The sequence below is a fragment of the Pleurodeles waltl genome, chromosome 10, assembly GCF_031143425.1.
Source record: "Pleurodeles waltl isolate 20211129_DDA chromosome 10, aPleWal1.hap1.20221129, whole genome shotgun sequence".
Taxonomy (NCBI): Eukaryota; Metazoa; Chordata; class Amphibia; order Caudata; family Salamandridae; genus Pleurodeles; species Pleurodeles waltl.
Window position 1 is genome coordinate 777,346,910 of NC_090449.1, and position 15,979 is coordinate 777,362,888.

Here is a 15,979-nt window from a genome sequence, read left to right on the forward strand (position 1 = left end):
TGCAAATATCCATGTAAGAGGGTCGATGTCATACAAAGTTCTCTACTACTGCCCAGTGAGATTGCGCTGCCTACGAAATAAAGAGAAAAAATTGTGCAGAAACCATACGGAAAACATGGAGCCTCGTATGTTTTCAGTAGTTGGCCAGTGCGGTCGAGGCGGGCTCAACACCGAAAAAGCCATGGCGTATGCATGCCTTTCACCAAATCAAGCTACTTTTAAAAGGCAAGCTCAAAAACTAACCAAACTGATGGGCTTGACATGGGCGTGGTTACAAGCCCATAGAGATTACACCAGGAACGCAGCGCTTTGCGCTCTACACTTAAAATAGCTGGGAAACACTTGTGTCAGAGCTTCCCTAGTGGTTTCCTCCTCACCAATAACCAATGTTATGCTGACCATATCTGCATGCAAGGAGAGACGTAATGAGTGTCAACCTGCCTGTAGACTCCAGCTGACCATCAACAATGGGCATGGTTATCAGAGAAGATTCCACATTAAAATCTACCTGTTGGCTCCCTCATAGCTAACCCAAGTCTCTTTTTCCTCACCCAGAGATTTTCTTCCCCCCCTGCAGACCTATGGTAGGAGGGGGGGGATAGAAAGAGTGTGTGCATGTGTGTACTTTCACTCCTTTTGCAGGCACTTCACTAGAGCTGCAATGATAACCTCTCCTTTCTCCTCCCCCAGCACAAATGAATTTGGCTGGAACAGTGCACATTATGGCCTACACAACTTGGTTGGTTTGCTGGGGTAATGTATAAAGTGACCTGGGAAGTACAAAACGTGTAAGCGGGGGAGCATAAGCTACAAAAACAATTTCTAAAAACAAGACTCCAAAAAAGAGACTACGAATATCTCATCCTTACATAGCTATGTTTGTACAAAAAAAATCGGATTGGCACCTAATCACTCAACACTTGGCACACATATGGCAGCATAGGAGTTTGAATAGTAATTTAACCCAGGGTAGGAAACAAGTTAGGGATTACTTACAGGTCAACATTTTTTAGATGGGCAATCACGTAAGGATGAGATTCTGGCAGTTTATGTTTCTGAGTTGATATTTTTTAAACAGAGTTTTTGTAGTCTGTTTTCGCATTTAAAAATAAACATGTGGGTGAGGAAATGTAGTGCAAATTGCGTCTTTGCAGAATGTGGCTACAAGTTTGCAGAGCACAAGCAAAAGACAGAGAGTGACTATTTCAGCGTACGGGTGTTACTTCAATGACGGGTACAAGGCTCATTTTTCAGTACCAGGATGCAAATGCAGGAAGCCTGCTGGTCTTCCCGAAAAATATGTTAATTTCTAACACTGTTCACATACAGACAGATAGGCAGACAGCCATACAAACAGGCTACATAGGATACACAGACCACGTGTCTGAGGGATGAAATCCTGCTCCAACTATAAAGCGTACAATCTGCAACCTGCAATCCATATGTGTGGTAACCAGAAATTCAGCTGTTTCAATTTCGTGATCACTACTGTAATTCTAAAGTCGTTGGACTTTGTGGCGGCATTAACAAATAAAGCTACATATGATTAATCAAAAATTGGGAAAACAGAATCAAACACTATTTAAACTAAAATATATACGTTTTGCCGTATGGATTAGATAAATACACAATGCAAAGATTTTTTTTTTTACAATAAAATCAGACCTAGAGTTCTATCCACCGAGTAAAACGTTGGATCATTTCTATATTGCACTTCCATTTGCCAAAGAATGTTTTGTTTTCTGAGTCTATGACAAATTGAGGTGTGTGTTACACCTCCTCGTCATTGAACACAGTTCACGTGAATTTTTCTGCATGCATTTAAATATAAAGTATACGCTTCCTTTGTGAGCTGCACACATACTCAAGTCTTTTGGTAAGAAATGTAAAGTCCGCTAAGTGTGCACAATAACCACGTCCTGGTAGAGAGCTAAAGATATGTTCAGATCAGTACACAGTTGGTCTACTCGTGAGTTAAAATTAACATTCTGAAATCGGCGGTCCTGAAAATGTATCCTGCCCGAAGAAGACTCCGGGGTCACCACAGAGTGCAGATCTGAGATCCCTTTCTGTCCTGGACACAGTAGCAGAACGCCTGTCACTGTCCGTTGATTGCACCAGTGATCGGGTTGGCTCGTAAACCCATTCAGGCCCACAATGGGGACCCTCGCCACAATTTACTAGAAACAACATAATGACGCCATTGACAAAGGCCGGCCTGTTTACTGCAAAGAAAGCGAGTATTTTAAACACCAGTGCATAATTCCACGCACGTTACAACTGGCTTTAAATACTGGCACGCAAGTGTGTTTAAACCTCTTTCTAATGGTCTCTCTGCAGTAGGGAACGAGCAACCATCACATTTCCACCGTTGTGCTTCTCTGCAAAGCGCACTGCAGAGTACCACACCCAGAAAGGGGCCCTTTGTATGTTTCTTTCATCTATACACATTTAAAATAAGGCAGTCACGCTACTGTGGGTTTTCCACAAACACGTCTCTTATCTTTGTCTCTCAGCGTTGGTCTTACGTACAAAAAATATGAGCAGTTTTAGAGTAACCGAGTTTTTTTTTTAGGTGTGTGTGAGCTAAACAACTACATAATATCTGTGTATTGTTAGACTCGAGAAGGGGATACTGCATGCTGAACAAAGTAGGTTTCAAAAGAGTGATGGGAATAAAATCAAAGCAGAGAATACAACAGAAGAATACATGGTGTGATTGGAAGAAGGCATATTTACAAGAAATAAGAGTGCCAAACCCCTTTCAAGTATATGCAGATTAGAAAACAAATACATAAAAAAAAAAAACACCTAGGGTGTAAAAAAAAAAAAAATCTAGAAACGCCCAAAGAAAGAGACCTAGTGTTGTGTTGGTACCCTAAACAACGGCTTCACCTATCAAAGTCTAAAAACATATCTGCTAAGGTGTACTAAATTGCTAAGGGAAATCCACACGCTGAAAGCTAGGCAATTTGTGATAATCCCTGCATTATGTAGAGATGGCTAGAAATCCTTGTACCAAGTAGGCAGCATTAAATTAGTTGATGGAAAACTATAAAAGTACACAAACCAACTGACTGAAACAATGGTTGAAAATCAGTTTGGCTTATTTGTTCAACCAAAACCGATTTTACTGAAACTATATTATAGCCATCACAATTTTAATATTTGAACTTAATATTTGATCACACTATGGTGAACTATACTGTGCCTAACATCTGGCACGATCACTGTTTCCTTTATGGAAAGAATGGAGATAGCAGTAAATTATCTAATCACACTATATCAAAACACTGCAATAGTGACGAACTTAATATTTATTTTACATTGCATAAAGTGAATAGTACTGAGCTTCCTACACTTGACAAGCACCATATTATGAATAAACTTAACATAATGTTTAATTATACATTTGGTGTAGGACCAAAAGTTTTTTTTTTTTTAAACACCTGCTCCAAGTATCGTGGGTTTGGAGTTATAGCAGTGATTTATCTAATGTCAGAGTACTGCTGGTGAAAGTTTAGCTATTATGTTAACCAACAAAAAAAACGAGACCTGATGTAAGTGTGTTTGTGAACAAAAGGTTTTCATCAGTAATTGCATATCAGACGTAATTTCGACCATTGGCTTCCACTGAAAACACCTAGATCCGTTTGGACACATCTAAACGCAAATAAAGGGGTTAGAGAAATGCAATAGTAATATAGGGCCATATGTACGAGCACATTTTCCCATTGACACCGAATGGGAAAAACCCTTTGCTACATCTGGCCCATAGTGAAGACATCTAGAATCCCAATGCTTTGTGGAAAACGGTAGAAAATCCTTGATCATACAGACACATGCGGGAACCCTTGCACTGCCTTAACATTTTTTGACACTCATGTGAAATGCAGGCACTCTCCACAACCATGTCATATTGAAAAGTTTAAAAACCATTGGCTTTACTAAAACGTATAGAACCCCAGTGTAATAAAGAAAAGCAAAAAATGTCTGCTCAATGAAAGGTTTGTACAAAGACACATATGTCTACAAGCAAAAGAGATCAAGTAATTGGCAGTCATGCACTACATAAAACGCATAACACAAAAGCCCAAACAGAACTATTTCACAAGAAGCATTGCTACTCTAAGCTGTTCATATATTTATTTAATCTTGTGATACTAAGGCATTTGCTGACGGCGATTGTCAAGTCACTCCTTTGTCCACAACTGTATGAAATGGCATATTTGAATAGCATTCATAGAAAAACATAAAGGACACTTTAGGGTTTTTTTCTCCCAGTTTCTGGTTGAAGCTGTCAGCATTTAAAACGATAAACAGGAGCATTTCTGGTGTGGAAATGCACATAGCGCCTAGCCGTGTATTTTGCAGACTTCTACTTTGTGCAAGGCGCAGATGTGTCCAGTTCATCACAATCAAGCATATTTCACGCAGAATATGATGCATTGCTGAACAGATTTTAGGGCTCCTCCCCCCATTTTACCCACGACGTTGTCATGCATTGTCGACGCTTCATTTCTAGGTCTACGCCACCAGCTGAAGAGAGCAAACAGGGGACGGTGGAGGAAGGGTCCAGGCATCTGGAAGGGAGCCTTGTTTTTGAAACTGTCAGTTACCTCGGGTCCTATTGTGAGAGACTCATGCAAAACATCTCGGGCCTTTCAGGGCTGGGGCTTGTGAGGCCGCGCGGATTGAAAAGAAAACGAAAGAGGCCTACATCGGGGCACATCATTATATTCTGAGCACTCTGCAGACATGCATGTACAGGGAGTTAAAGCTAGCAAGTCACCTATTGCCACTTTTTAGCAGCTACCCATTTTAAATGCTTGATAAGTACTACTGTTTCAATTATGTGCCTAACTCATACTGTTCTATCCAGAGAGGAAATAACAAGAGGAGATGGTTACGGCCAAGGGAGGCCTCTAACGCAGACATGGAATGGCAGGACTTTGATTTTGTTTGGAAACAGATTGCACATTCCATGTCACAGTGATAACTGTGTGTAGCTGACTGCATTATTTAATGTCGCCCACTGCAAGGGCTGAGTGTATTACTCCTTCTCATGTATTCCTTCTGGGAATCAGGCTGCCCTGTGGAAGAAAATGTACAACGGAGCCTGCAGACTTAGGTAGAAGTACACCCCCCCCTTTCACCAGCACTGTAGGACCTTGGCAAATAATGTCAATCTTTAGACCTCACTACACTGAGGAACTGAAGTTTACATACTTCTCTAGCTTTAATCATTTGCGATAAATCAACACTATAAATGCCCAGACATCACCTAAGGTTACTTGTTGAAGTCAAATTAAAAGTATAGCTCGGATTATCACAAGGAACATTATCTACTGGTCGAGGACTCCTATGTCATAAATAATTAAGCAACAGACCACAGGCTCTGCAAATGGGGGTCAGCATGATTTGATTTTTAGAATGTAAGCTCTACTGTAGTGCTAACATCAGTAAGGGAGTACAAGTGTGCCAGGTGGACAGACTGTAATTTCAGATTCACATGCTCCACCCTAAGCTTTATATACAAATTCCAGAATCATGTGTACTGTAGATAGTATACATATTTTCTGTAGAAGAATCATGTGACCCTTTCAGGTCAAAGATAGCATCAGTGGGTGTCTTCTCCCACATTACTTGCTCCAAGAGTGAACGTTTGACAAAGAAAAAAAAAATCTCACCTGCTTTCCATCTTTTTTAACTGACTGTTAGCTGAACTGTCAAAGAGCCCAGCCAGAGCAATATTAAAATCTCTAAAGCAAATAAACTACATGCATAAGGAGACTGTGTTGTATCACAAATATTCTACCATTGACTGAAGGTTTAGCTCAGTGGTGGCCGGTTACCAAGTGCCCCTTTTTCTTTGAAATGTGAATCCACACTCTACCTTGGTATACACCTTTTAAGGAATGAAAAACAGTGTTGGCTGTAGTATTCATGTTGTTTTTATAAAATGTGCTCATAGAGTCCCTCTCTTACTTTCATTATTACACGGAGCAGTTTTGGCCACTTAAACTATCTAACCTAGAAAAACCAAATTGTTCTAAACAAAAAAATGTTTTAATACTTACCAATAGCAGGAACACCTCTTCTGACATACTCTCAACTGGCTTAACTGTTAACCAGCCACACACCCACGATTCTATCTACTCATTAGTGCACTTTTGTAAAACATCTGCCTGAAATGTTATGCTGCCACATAAATAAAAATGCGATCCAAAAATCTTAGCACCAGCAGACTTCCCATAGGCCACCAATTTATATGCGCAATGCATTCAACGTAGAAAATGTAATAGAAGGAGAAAGAAGAGTCTGGTAAGCGCCTATTTTTGCCATGTTTCACTCCACATTGAGGCAACAGGCCCCACTCTTTATCATGGAGTCTGCATTCACTAGGACATAGCCGTCGCACAATAAACTGTGACATAGTTGAGAGAAAACTCTTTCCTGGCATACTAATGTCCCAATGTTAAAGGTGCCAATTATAAAGCACCTCAAATACTAACGTTTAGAGGACATTCCACACTGTACTGGCAAATGCAAGGTGTACTAATGAATACATGATTCGTACCATCTGTGCAGTCTGTGTTGATGTGTATGTATGAGATACTGTGGCAATCATTCGGAAACATTTATCACTACTTTTTTAACTTGGAGCAATTGGGCTGCACAACATTGCCAACTCTTTAACAGAACACAATGCTCTAAAAAGTAAAAACGCGATGCTTACATTTATTTCAAACAGAACGTTAGCAGAGGGTTTCAATTTCTGAGCAATTAATATTTTGATACATTTTAAAGAAGTAAAAACTAGTGCAATACTACCTACTTTAGAAGATTATTTACTGTGCTTTCCCCTCAACACTAAGTAAGAGGCCACACTGAGTGATGGAGAGACCTTGCTCACTGAGCCTTGGCCTACAATCACTTAAGAGTGAAAAACATGTGCTATGACACTCTTCATTGGTTTGTTTAGGACACCAGGTTGTTGGTGGTAGTTAAGAAGCACCTCACTCATCAGCGAAATATATTGAGTATTACTACATTGTGTAGGGAGTGGTATGCTGCGTACTAATTATTGTTTGCGCAGAATATCTGGGTGTGTGAGAAATAGGATGTAAGCAAGTGTGTGTGGTGCAAGAGAGTTGGCATGTGTGAGAGTGAAGCAGAGTTTCTGTGTTTTAATGTCAAATTTGGCCTATTGTTTACTAGGCCTGCGGTGATCAATCAAAAAAATTTGTCAATATCGTCTTTGATACAAAGAGTAATACGCAGCACATGCAGGTAACTACAGCAAGACAAAGTTGCCTTAAATAGTAAGAAGGAGGCAATTAGATTTTTCAAAATATTTTAGAACAATATGGTCAAAATCGTGTCCCATGATGTAATTTGTTTTTTACTGACAAAGACTGTCATTTCAAATGTGATTGAATGAGAGGCTGGTACCACACTGCCTACCTTTAGAGATTTTGCAGGTTACAATTTACTATTACACTGATGGAAAAGGCTGCAGTCACGTAAGTGCTGTTAGGCCACCACCACTCAGCTCTGCCCTACGCAAACTGAAAAGCGAAACATGTGATAATGCACTTTCTCTCCTTCACACACTTAGTGAGGTAATGAAGCGCTTCACTAAGCAGCAAAACATATTTGATGTTATATTGTGTACTGGCTGTTATGGCCTTTGTGTATGTGAGAGACAGTGGGAAAGTGTGCCTTATCTGTAAGTTTTGATATAAATTTGTGGCCATTCTTGTCTAGTACTTTGTAGAGTATCTGTCTTCCCTTCCAAGTAATTTCCAGCAATTCCCATAACAACCTCTTTTCATAACTGCTGAATTCACCTCCATAGTTGCCTCTTGGCAGCGAGGGGCAGGAAGCATCCAGGAACAGGAGTAAGTATATACAAAACGGTGGTCGCAACTTCGATATGAACTCTTGTTGCAAGTAAAATCTCATCAGAACATGTCTGAAATGTGGTGTTGTACAATGTGAACTAATCACAAAACAGCACCTTTCCGCCAATGTTTAACCCACACCTGTGCCCGTAATAAAAATCAGAGATTAATACTATGCAACAGCAAATGAATTTCAAATAATCTAATGCACAATAAAGGAAACAGCAGTATTTCACACTTATTACCAGGTGCAGACCTGGAGCAATGCTTTTCTTTTTATTTGAAGAGGGATATAGAATGATTTTAAATGTATTCATGTCAGGATTCCCTCTTTTTTGTTCCACTGTTTGTGTAATTTCTGTTCACTGAAATTACAGATACATTATACCTATTATGTATCTGGAATACCAATGCACAAATCATGTGTAACAAGAATATATCTAATTTGCGGCATACAAGCCAAATACTGTGGCAAAGGTGTCTTTCTGTCAATGCTGGTTAACTATTTAAGAAATTAACGTGTATTCTTGCAGACAGGACCAAGAGTGCTATGGTTTCCCTTCTGGCTTTAAAAAAAAATAAAGACCAGCACAGGGAGCCCTGCTCTATAGAGGTTCCACCACATAGTAAGTTTGTATAAGTGATGAGTGCTTGTATTGGAGGAAGGCAACTAATATGCAGATAATACTAAGATACCCTTTACAGACAAGTCACAATGAAAAGGGAAAAGGGGAAAAATAAAATGGAGAAAGGGGAGAGAAAAGGAAATTGAAGAGAGGGAGAAGAAGGAAGAAGAGATCTTTATAGTGTGGCTACTGAAATAATGGGAAAAATGAAGAGCAAAAGAAAAATTTAAGGGTGGAAGAATGATTAAAGGGCAGGGGAGGGAAGTGGAGAGGCAGGAAAGGGAGAAAGATGGGGAGAAAGAACAATGAATTAAAAATTAACGAAATAAAGAAAACTTTTGTCTTAGGACCTTGGTAATAGCCTATATTAGCCTATATTTTAGACGTGGTCTTTACATATAAAATATTTGTAAATTCTAAAGAATGGTTTGCCGGCGTTGTACCATGAATCTCTGAAGGGATACTCTTGAAAACCCTTGGCTGGCTGTTCTGAACTGAAGCACGGATTCTGAAGAGTTGTCTTGCGAATGTCAGAGCGGGGGAGGGGGAAGTATTTCAAGCATTACAGTTCCCAGTGCTGGTTTTGTCAGAATCCCACCCTCCCCCAACTCGTTTCACACAGTTTACTATTCAATTGTGGCCAGTATCCCAAGGATTTGCATGTGTTAGTATTTGTATGTCTATCAGAGCTCGTGCACGAGGAGGCAGTGATCCAAGTGAGGTTTTAATTTTTAACATACTGGTTGAGCACAAAGGGGCACGAATTAAATGACAACCTCAAATCACTGGGGATGTGGCCCATAAAAACAGGCCCCCAGCAAAGAATACATACATAGAAGTTGGTATACGTGAAGAAACGCCAACAGCTTTTATACTTCACCCTACAAAGTACGGCAGGCTGTATGTAGTTATATTTAAGCACCAAATTGTGTAGCTTCGAAGAGTATCATGGAGAGAAACTATGAATGCATGAGAAGCACGCCCGGGTTTAGTGTTCAATAACGCAACCAGCATATTCGTGGACAAAAAATGAATATGATGAACTCTCCCCTTCCTGAACGGCGCATGATGAAGCGCAGTCACACTACCAATAAAGGTAATCTTATTACAAAGTTAACAGAACTTTAAATATATATATATATATATACACACACACGTTAATACTGCTATATTAACAATACGTGTAGAGCAACCTCCTCAATCAGAAAGTTAAAATACTCCAAATCATCCCAAAAGTAAAAACAATAATGCTAAATTTCACTGGCATCTGAGGTCACTTTTATTAACTCGAAAATCTTAGTAAGAACATAGATCCAAAACTCGCCTTTCCACAGTGCAAATGTTTATCGGTTTATTTACTCTTTCAATTTCACCACAAAAAAAAACATCACAACTGGCCTGCCCAAGAGATCTTCCAAAAGAACACGCGTTTTATCACTAGAAAATGAAGTGCAAATATTATTATTGCCCCCGATTGTCCCGTGCAGTATAAAATACCCCCTGCTACATACATTGTTAACAAATACTCAAGTTTTGAGGTCAGATAAATAGTCACAGAACACGCTGGGGACTCGTGAATTCAGTTTCAAACCACGAACTCTTTGATATACATTTCAGGACAACGTCAGTCTGTGTGTCCTTCTTTAGCACACTCACACGAACACACTTTTTTATTCAAGTCGACAAATTATTTTTGTTCTTCAAAAATGTAAATTGGTCATCAGGGGAAAATAGAAATCATATTTAGGCCAAAGCAGGTCGACAGGAAGTTACCTCACTGGCATTGGTGACTGGGTGTTTTAAGGATGATATTGAAAAGAGAACATAAGAACGTGTATTAATTATTGTGGTTCAGCTTTTTCAGTGCGCAGATTCTGCTTACATGACAATCTCAACAGGAAAACAGGAAATACAACTCATACATACTAAGGACACCCCCTTACCTATTTAGGTAAACAGTAAAGCAGGGACTGTCACATAGAGGTGGTAAACTTTTACTGTTCAAAACGTATTTTAAGGGACGTTCATTTAACCGCCGTTTAGACTTTCAGCTCATAATGCGAAATCAAGTGCATACAAGTACTGGCTCATTTTAAACACTGTCACTCAACTTCTCAGCCATTACTTGTGGAAACCAAATTGAGACCCACTGACAGTTTATGATTTTAAACAGCAAAAGGGTTCCAAGTTCCCCCTACAAGCCTCGAGCTGCACTCGGTTCTTGAAATTAAAGTGGTCTGCGGAATGTCACCAGGACAATTTTCAACCTGCAAGAGAAAGTATAAATCGGTTCCTGTCATCAAACAATGGAAACCCCAAGGAACATATTAATGAAGCCGCTGCTGGAGCTCAGGGACACAACATCCAACTGGGATTTCAGCCTCAAAGCAAAAGTGAGATAGTTTGGGAATGTTTTGTCAAAAAAAATGCACAAGTAACTATAATTTCCTGAATTTGTGACTAGGTGGCAATGGAACAGGGGAGCCGCCCAGTTGCCATTTCCATATAGGGTGGACCCTGTTAGGCGTGTGCGCATCATGTGTAGTATTCAGTGAATAAGCAGGCAGCAGATCCCCATCATTACCAATTATTAGCGACGGTGGACAAGGGAAATTTGCCATGAAATTAAACGGCCTTTTCGCCACTGCTGATAAATTGATGGCTAGCCTCCTACGTTTGCTTGTAGCTGTAAACTCATCCAGTGTTTCTTCGCAAGCCTCTGCTTTGTCATTAAAGGTTGGCTCTATGTTTGAACGTAGATTGTGTGTGCCAGAAGGAGTCATCGAAACTGGCCCCTTACCAAACACGAGTTTCCTGTAATTTTTCCTTACCCTGGCACCAAATTTGTACTCCCCATCCTCGGGTTTAAGCAGCCCCCGTATGAAGGGAACAGGCTGACTTGTTACTAAATCTGAAAAGGTGTTTTTTGCCTTAGTGCATGTAAAGTCTTCCTTGCCCGTGGCAGCAGAACCCTCCGCCTTGTGTTCAGTTAAACCATTGTAAAAGCCTTCGTTGTTAACACTGCACTCGTTTTTCACCTTATGAGTTGTACCTTTTATCTCATAACCTTCATTTGCACTTATGTCTTCTACTTTGATTTTAACATTGAGCTTGCATGGCATATCAGGGCAGGAATTGGCAGAGGCCGTAACTACATCCACAAGAGGTGGCAAAGGGTGAGAGTTCGAAGAGACCTTAAAACAAGAGCTTTTGGGCCCATTTCCTGGAGGGGCTGTGCATGAAAAATCCGTTTTCGGCACCCGAGAAGTGGTGTTTTTGCTATCCGCACAGTGTGTAACAGTTGCTTGGAGGCGTTCCCCTGCCTCCGTCGGCGTGCTCTGCTGTGTGAATGCAGTTCTCTTTGGGCGGGGTGAAGAGGCCCCCTCTGTAACGCGGTACATTGTTGAGTCACTTCTCTTGCCACAACTGGGGACGGCTGAATGCAGGGATGTGATCCCGGCCGTCCTGTCATTTCTTACCTCTGTGAAAGGAGTCCCAGTGCGAGCGGAGCGGCACGTGGAGGCCGGACTGTCCTGACACTCAGCCTTGATCTCGCACACTGCGGTCCGCGCCTCCTGCGCTCTGCCGAACCCCGGGCCTGCGGCGGCGCTGGACAAATGGTACACAACGTTGGCTTGGGCCACTAGTGGCGGCTTGCCGGCCAGGGTGGAGAAGCTAGTCCTGCGGAAGCGGATGCTTTCCACGGAGGCCTGGCTAGAGGCCGAGCTGGAGTCCGAGTCCGACGAGCTTTCCTCGTCCCAGTTGCTAGAGTCTGAGGGGCTATCCTCTGCGGAGGATGCTGAATTGCTGCTGCTAGACAGGCTGGAGCCGAAGTCCGAGTCGCGTTCGGCATGGTCGGAGTATGAGCTGGACTCAGACTCGCTGCTGTAAGGGTCCGGGGTAGCTGGAAGCAACAACTGGGCGGCGCAGGCCTCATGGAGCCTCAGCCTCTCCAGGCCCCCGGGGACGGCTTTCAAAGCGTGCACCTCGGGCACCAGTAGCAGGCCGCGGGTGCCACCCCTGCTGCCCTCCCGGGGTCTCCGTCTGTGCCTGCGCGGGATGCCCGTCGACAGGCAGAGCTTGGGCTGGTTAGCAGCGGCCGCTTTATAGCACGCAGGACGCCTGCTGCACGCCACGCTTCGAAAAAACGGCGGGCTGGGGTGAAACGCCACATAGTTGCTGGTGGTCGCTGCGTTTTCGTAGGTTAGGAGAACTTTGGAGGTGGGCCGGGGAGCTTCCGGGTAGAGTCGGCCGCTGTATTTACACAGAAAGTGAGGTAGCTGAGGCGCCGGAGGCAGCGCGCCGTGGCCCGGCCTTTCCGCGGCTTTTCGCTTTATTGATAGCGACGGGGCAGGTTCATTCAAATTCAGCCAGAGGTTACTCTGTTTCCAAAAACTCGACTGGGGTTCGGCTCGCACGGCCTGCGCTTCCACCGCTGGTAGACAAGCACCCGGGCTTTTCCTTTTTGATTTAAGAACCCGCTCCGTTTTACAAGAGGTGTACAAAGCTTCCACGTCCTCCCTGGAAATCAGAGTACACTTAGCAGCGTGGAAAGCCACTGAGTTGATGGCCTTGAGTTTCCGCAGCTCCTCCAGGTCGCAGTGATGCTTTTTCACGTTTAAATGATCCATGCGTTTGTGGACTGTAGTCCTGGGGATGTTTTTCAAGAGGTCAGTGAAAACCTGGGATAGGGCAAACATTTGCTTTCCTTTGATAATGAGATAACCGAGTCTGACGCCGTCCACCTCTTCAAAGCCCGATTTCAGATCTCCCATGTCTTGCACCGAATTACTTCCCACAGTCGACGCCATCAAAAACGTGAATACTTTTCTGCCAGTTGTTCTTGACAAGACATCCTGCTAATAGAACAACATACTGTTATTTCTGTGCAATTTGCTGCCAAAGTCCAGGAGGAAAAAAAACAAGTTTTAACGTACAAAAATAAAAAGAAACTAAAGAGCATTCCTTGTTCCACACGTGCCCATGCATGTTTTTGTACTGTGTGCTTTAAATTTCCGATCCCCCTCTGAGCACTGTGAGAATGGGGCAGAAACGAAAGGGGAAATAAGCTGCAGCTGCTATTCCCACTTCTGCCTTGGCTACAAATAAAATGACAGAGGGAACTGAGCTCGCCCAGAGACACCTCCATCAATTAATTTACCCAAAGCCTGCGCTGATTGGGCACTGCTGACAGGTGATGCAATAAAAAGTGATATTCCACCCCTTCCCCCAAAATTCTCCCACTAATTAGCATAGTCTCATATCTCCTCCCACGTAAACTCATACATATATATGTGTGTGCGTGAGCTGCTAGGGTTCTTACATTTTAGGGCTAATTTCATAAAAATGGACCCAGTTGGAGAAAAAAAATTCAAATCCAGCTGATTTTACCGGCTACATTGTCATTCTATTCTATGGCTGACGCTTATTAACGTTCCAGTGTATATCGGGGAATATCAGAACACAAGTATAATACAGGCACTACCGTAGGTTATTCCTCTAAGGATATCGAATGATATGTGCATGCCTAACAAAGGAAAATACTTACATCTTTAGTTCCGATGCAGCCCTCGCTCCAGGTACGCTGTCTCCTTGGAGTGAAAGGCAGCGCTACTGCCTCGCATGTTATCACGGTGGAGAACGGAGGTACTTTAACAATGCAGTCTCTGCATGTATTTTCTGAAATGTGGGTTGGTCCAAACATCAGGCGAGCAACAAGGCAGATGAGGGGCAAAACTATTTTGAAACTGGAGCGTGCCACGAGCAGTCAGCTCCATGTCCTTTGTCTACTCAGGTTTTCAAAGGCTCACATCTCTTATAAGCTAATTGCCTTCAGTTCCAGGAGGAAAAACATCACATACACCTAAAAGAACCAATGTGCTTCGAACATAGATGTACGTAAGACCACCGACTTACAAGCTTTGACGGTGCCGTATCACAAACCACTGACCTGAAACCAGTTATTTATGCTTCTGTGCCTGACTTGTCATTTTATATCCAGAATAGATTTGCATTGTTTTTAAATTAAATTTCAATATAAACAGAGGAACTAACAAATAATAATTTAGGAAGTCGGGTCGCCATTGTTGTTAAACATAACCTCGCATCCCTCAAAAAAAGCTACATCCATTTTATGGTAAAGCTAGACAGGTTGCATAGCATAATTTGCATATTATGGGTGTGAAATAGATATGCGCGCCCCACCCCTCCTTTCGATCACGAACGCGAACTCTGTCCAAAGCAGTCATTGTGTCCTCTAAAATGCATTAGTGCACTGAAAACCAAACACCACATGAACATAAAGCAGAGCCAGGGCGAGAGGTCGCCCTATTGTCCTTCTAAATGTGTTTGCTCGCCACTACAGTAGGTCATAACACCCATGTGTTGATTAAATGAATGCGATATATGGATGCCACATGCAAGCGAAAGAGAACTCATACGTTTAAAACTTAGTAAAAAAAAACTAGGAAAGGTTCGGCAATTGCATTAAAAGCAGCTCGAATTTCAGGCGACCTACTTGATCGCCACCGAGATTTTTAATTGTAAATTCGCACTGTTGCAAAATCAGCCTCTTAACTTTGACTCCATGGGGGGCAGGCGTGCTCCCTTTCAGTGGAGGCGATGTACTGTCTCTAAGGGAAGCATTTGCATCCAGGAAATCAGAGATGCACGAGGCGACAGATGCATCGAGATTGAAAAAACGACATTTAGACGCACAATCGCGAGAAGGTACTATTTAATCAAGAGAGCTTTACTCACAGCGAATAGCAGGAATAGACATCCTCACACCTGCATTATCCATGACCGCTTAACGTGGACTTGTATAAAAGCTGTGGTAAGCCTTAAAGTGAAACACCCATTTGAATAAAAGCTCACACATTTGTGAGGTATACATATATATATATATATATATATACACACATACACATATATATATACACATATACATATATATACACACACATATATATACACACACATATATATACATACACACACACACACACACCCCAAAACTAGAAAAGCACACTGTTTTAAGGCAGAACTTTGCAATAAAGATTACTACAAATCGCAAACCTCCCACAAAGGTTCGCAAAATATCGATTCTGGCAAACGGATTACGAATTAGTATGGGCACCAATTCTGACAGTTTGACAGGTCCGTGTGGCAACCTGAAGAGGGTTGTTGCATTACACATGAAAAGAGAAAGTACCTCAACTCTAGTCACAATTTAAATTTGAAACTTAAATAATTGTGGGTACATTAAAACAATACACTGCGCTTGGTGAGCAGATGCAGTTAAAGCACAAGCATGTCAAAAACGTCGATGTTGTATAATATTACGTCCTGCTATTCCATTTCAGTAATTAAGCCTTTCTCCACATCATTCAGCTAACTGCATTGTTCTTTGAATCTGCCCCTCGTTTTCGGGGGTTATCTTTGTCA

At 42.0% G+C, this 15,979-nt stretch overlaps 1 protein-coding gene across 1 annotated transcript; it reads right to left on the reverse strand.

Annotated features, from left to right (window-relative positions):
• Positions 1–10,511: 10,511 nt before the first annotated feature.
• Positions 10,512–14,282, reverse strand: SKIDA1 (SKI/DACH domain containing 1). The gene is made up of 2 exons (XM_069211386.1): positions 14,082–14,282; positions 10,512–13,392 (listed from the first exon to the last, which is right to left on the reverse strand). Exons 1-2 carry the CDS (start codon positions 14,235–14,237, stop codon positions 10,972–10,974), a joined length of 2,577 nt encoding a protein of 858 aa, XP_069067487.1. The 5' UTR covers positions 14,238–14,282; the 3' UTR covers positions 10,512–10,971.
• Positions 14,283–15,979: the final 1,697 nt, after the last annotated feature.